Consider the following 3,695-nt stretch of genomic DNA (forward strand, 5'->3'; position numbering starts at 1 on the left):
CTCTGGAAATTTGGTGGGTAGACATGTTTAAGATATTCAATAGGTTAGCTTTCTTTTCTCTGTATATAATAAAAATACATTGTGTAGTCGAGAAATGAATATTGAACACACATTTTTAATTTTCTGAATATTCCAATTTTGTCTTATATTGTATTCTGATATTTAACTAAATAAAATATTAGCTATTACATGTGAACATAATGGAGCACTGATACAGTTAGCTATATTGGTTTTGCCAAGCAGACAAAATCTTAGTTTAAAAGTAAAGTAAATTATTAATTTGTTACTAGTAATATATTATTCAAATTATTTCAATAATAGTTTTCTATGTGCATGTACTGCTATTTAGGTGTTTGCAAACAATCATCTAGATTACGAGTTTTGCGTTAAACAGGGTGCGAAATGAACGCAACAGAAGTTGCGTTTTTTCACCCCCCATAGCGCTGCCATTACGAGTTTCTGAAACGCCTCCTTGTGAGTGCGATATGGTGGCGTTAAGCTCCATACCGCACAAAATCCAAGGGCTGCTTTGACGTGCTAGTGCACGCTTTCCCCCATAGACATCAATGTGGAGAGAGTGTTAGAAAAAAAACTAACACCTGAAACGCAGAATGAAAAGCTCCGTAAGGCAACCCCATTGATCTCTATGGGGGAAAAAAAGTTACACGCCCTAAGTCTAAAGACCCCTAAGCTGCCTAAGATATATACTGTATGTGTGTGTATACGCATGTAATTAAGTATTTGTGTTTTACTGTATATGTACTGTACATATTTCACATTCCAGTGTTCTTCACTCACAGGATAATGTACTTTTTAGTGTAAATACATATTTCTATATGTATCTATAAATACCTATAACTGTATATCTATTCATATAGATATATAGGTATAGATATTTATTTTACATATCCAGTATAAGGTTTAACGTGATAAAGGGAGAATGTCATCCATTTCTTGGACAAAAACAAATCCATATGCACACGAGACCCACCTTTAAGAGAGAGTAGATTTCTCCAGAACTCATGACTGATAAAATGATTCAATACTACTAGATTTCAAGCATAGAGAAATAACAAGCTTAATACCAAAAATAAACCAGCACATTGAGATTCCTTATTATAAGCATTAGATTCCCTTCTTTGAAATGATGATATTACAGTCATTGGAAAATATTTTATTAAGTAATATTATTATTGTTAGGACCTTACATTATTTCTTTCTATTATCCTGACATAATTTTTGCAAGTGCACATACTTATTTTATAGACAAGTAAAATGCTCAAAAACATTCTAATTCCATTTGATATTAGGCTAAATATTATGTGTAAATGTTGTTTGACAAAATAGATAAATATTTCTATTAACATTTTTGTTCTGTTGATGGTTTTAAATGTCAACACTCAAATAATACGGAAACATTCAAAGCACCTGCATGCCACTTACAACATGGTGCCCATCTGACTGACAGGCTTTCAGCACCTATATAAGCGCAAGCATTTATAATGATAAAACGGCCAACAGAGCAGAAAGGTCTAATAAAAATAGTAACTCTTAATAGTATTCTGATTTTTGTCTAAAACATTTTTAGGTTTATTTTATTACACATTATTTATTAGTTGTGAAGTGGGTCTGACATTAGCCAATTAAAACGTATATATTTTTTTTGGTTCTGCACAAAGGAAATGGTCAATTCTAAAATTCTAAAACAAGCTATAGCAGTCATTCATTTTAATCTAGTATTAAAATAATATTATTAAAATAAAATATATCAATCAAACATTAAATAGAAATACATTAAAAGTGATACCTATGCATATTTTGTTCAGCTGATTTCTGATTTCATATTTAATTAAAAAAAAAGTTTTCAACGTTCATATGGACTTTTGTAATATATCCCATTACCTCATATTCATGGTTAAGTTACAAAGAATAATACAATACTTGAGATAGGATTGTATAATTTAGTTTTACAGTGTGGATGAACTACTTCAGATGCCTTTCTGAAGACGTATGTTTTCTACATTGCTGTTTCACACTCTGGGACTTCTTCTTTGTTCATTTTCACTTCCTTTTTTATTGAAAATGTCTTTGTGATTTTGGACCTGAATGTTTTAGAAAGATAAAAATATAAGATAGGGTCAAAACACAAATTTGAAACTGAAAGCAACAATGTTGACTCTTTTGCATGAAAAAGTACTTGTTTTAGCCTACAGTCCGTTATAAAATCCCCTTGGCTTAAAGTATATGGTATGCGGACAATATGATATGGAAGGAAACAAATTATATATCCAGCTGTCACAAGGAAGATGTTCACCAATGCTTGTTTTATGTTATTGTATTCATCACAATCCTTGTTTTTGCAAAGCCTTTTGACTGTGAGACAATTAGATATCAAAATGATGGCAGAACAGTTACAAAATATTGCTATGCTGATGAAGTTGCTGAGAACGTGCCAATCCCTTCCAATCTTTTGCTTGAATTCAATACATCCAACAATTTCTCTTTCAGGTATATCATTTATAGGTATTAACATGTTTGGTAACATAATAAAAAGAACAAGTGCCCATACTACTGAAGATATCATCTTGGCAAACCCAGACTTTTGTATTTGATACAGCTTAGAGCTGTGTATTGTTTGAAGACAACGGTCCATACTGACAAATCCTAAAAATATAATAGATATGTACATGTTGACATAGATAATGACAGCTGTTACTTGACAGTGGAAAATCTTCAGTCTCCATGATGCAACACCCAAATCAACAACAATCTTGAATGGTAAAGCCAGAGTCAGTAGGAAATCCGCTATCAATAGATTGATGAGGTATATACTTGTGCACTTTTTGTTATTCTCTTGCCTAGTAAAAGCCCACAATGCAAAGCAACTGCCAAAAAATCCAACCATGAAGATTAAATAGTAAAGGTATGTGAAAGGTTCCATGTTTTTGTTCACATTGCAGACCGTGTGAGATATGTTTGAAGTTTGGGTCATGTTAAAAAGGATGATTGTTCTTGTAGTATTGAATAACCTAAAAGTACAAGATTGAAAAACAAAATCAGACTTTTTTTTTAAAATAATTTGTATATTAGAATTCAATGTATTATGCATTTTTTTACATCACTGATTCAAAGCAAACAATGAGCAGTTCACATCCTATTATATAAAAGGCCAAGTGTGTTTGTCCGAAGCTGTCATGCGCAGTAGAGACAGCACGAGGACAAACACACCTGGCCTTTGAGTCCCTACCTGATCTGCGGCAGAAGTGGGCGTGACTGGACGTGAAGGGGGCGTGGCAGGACGCAAAGGGCCATGAAAGGGGCGTTCCCGATGTAAAGGGGGCGTGGTCGGGCACAGTCGCTCACGCAAGATAGAGGGGATAGAGAGAGAGAGGGAGAGAGAGGGAGAGAGAGAGAGCACAAAAGAGAGGGGGGAGAGAGCACAAAAGAGAGGGGGGAGAGAGCACAAAAGAGAGGGGGAGAGAGAGAGCACAAAAGAGAGGGGGGGAGAGAGCACAAAAGAGAGGGGGGAGAGAGCACAAAAGAGAGGGGGGGAGAGAGCACAAAAGAGAGGGGGGGAGAGAGTACAAAAGAGAGGGGGGGAGAGAGCACAAAAGAGAGGGGGGAGAGAGCACAAAAGAGAAGGGGAGAGAGAGTGCAAAAGAGAGGGGGAGAGAGAGAGCACAAAGGAGAGGGGG

At 35.1% G+C, this 3,695-nt stretch overlaps 1 protein-coding gene across 1 annotated transcript; it reads right to left on the minus strand.

Moving 5' to 3' along the window:
* Positions 1-1,159: 1,159 nt before the first annotated feature.
* On the minus strand, positions 1,160-3,025 carry GPR171 (G protein-coupled receptor 171). The gene has a single exon (XM_053709009.1). The coding sequence runs from the start codon at positions 2,990-2,992 to the stop codon at positions 2,018-2,020; it is 975 nt and encodes a 324-aa protein (XP_053564984.1). The 5' UTR covers positions 2,993-3,025; the 3' UTR covers positions 1,160-2,017.
* Between the last annotated feature and the right edge of the window lie 670 nt (positions 3,026-3,695).

The sequence above is a fragment of the Bombina bombina genome, chromosome 4 (assembly GCF_027579735.1).
Source record: "Bombina bombina isolate aBomBom1 chromosome 4, aBomBom1.pri, whole genome shotgun sequence".
Taxonomy (NCBI): Eukaryota; Metazoa; Chordata; class Amphibia; order Anura; family Bombinatoridae; genus Bombina; species Bombina bombina.

Coding starts and splice junctions, on each gene's coding strand:
- GPR171 (XM_053709009.1), bottom strand. CDS start 2,992: ATGACCCAAACTTCAAACATATCTCACACGGTCTGCAATGTGAACAAA.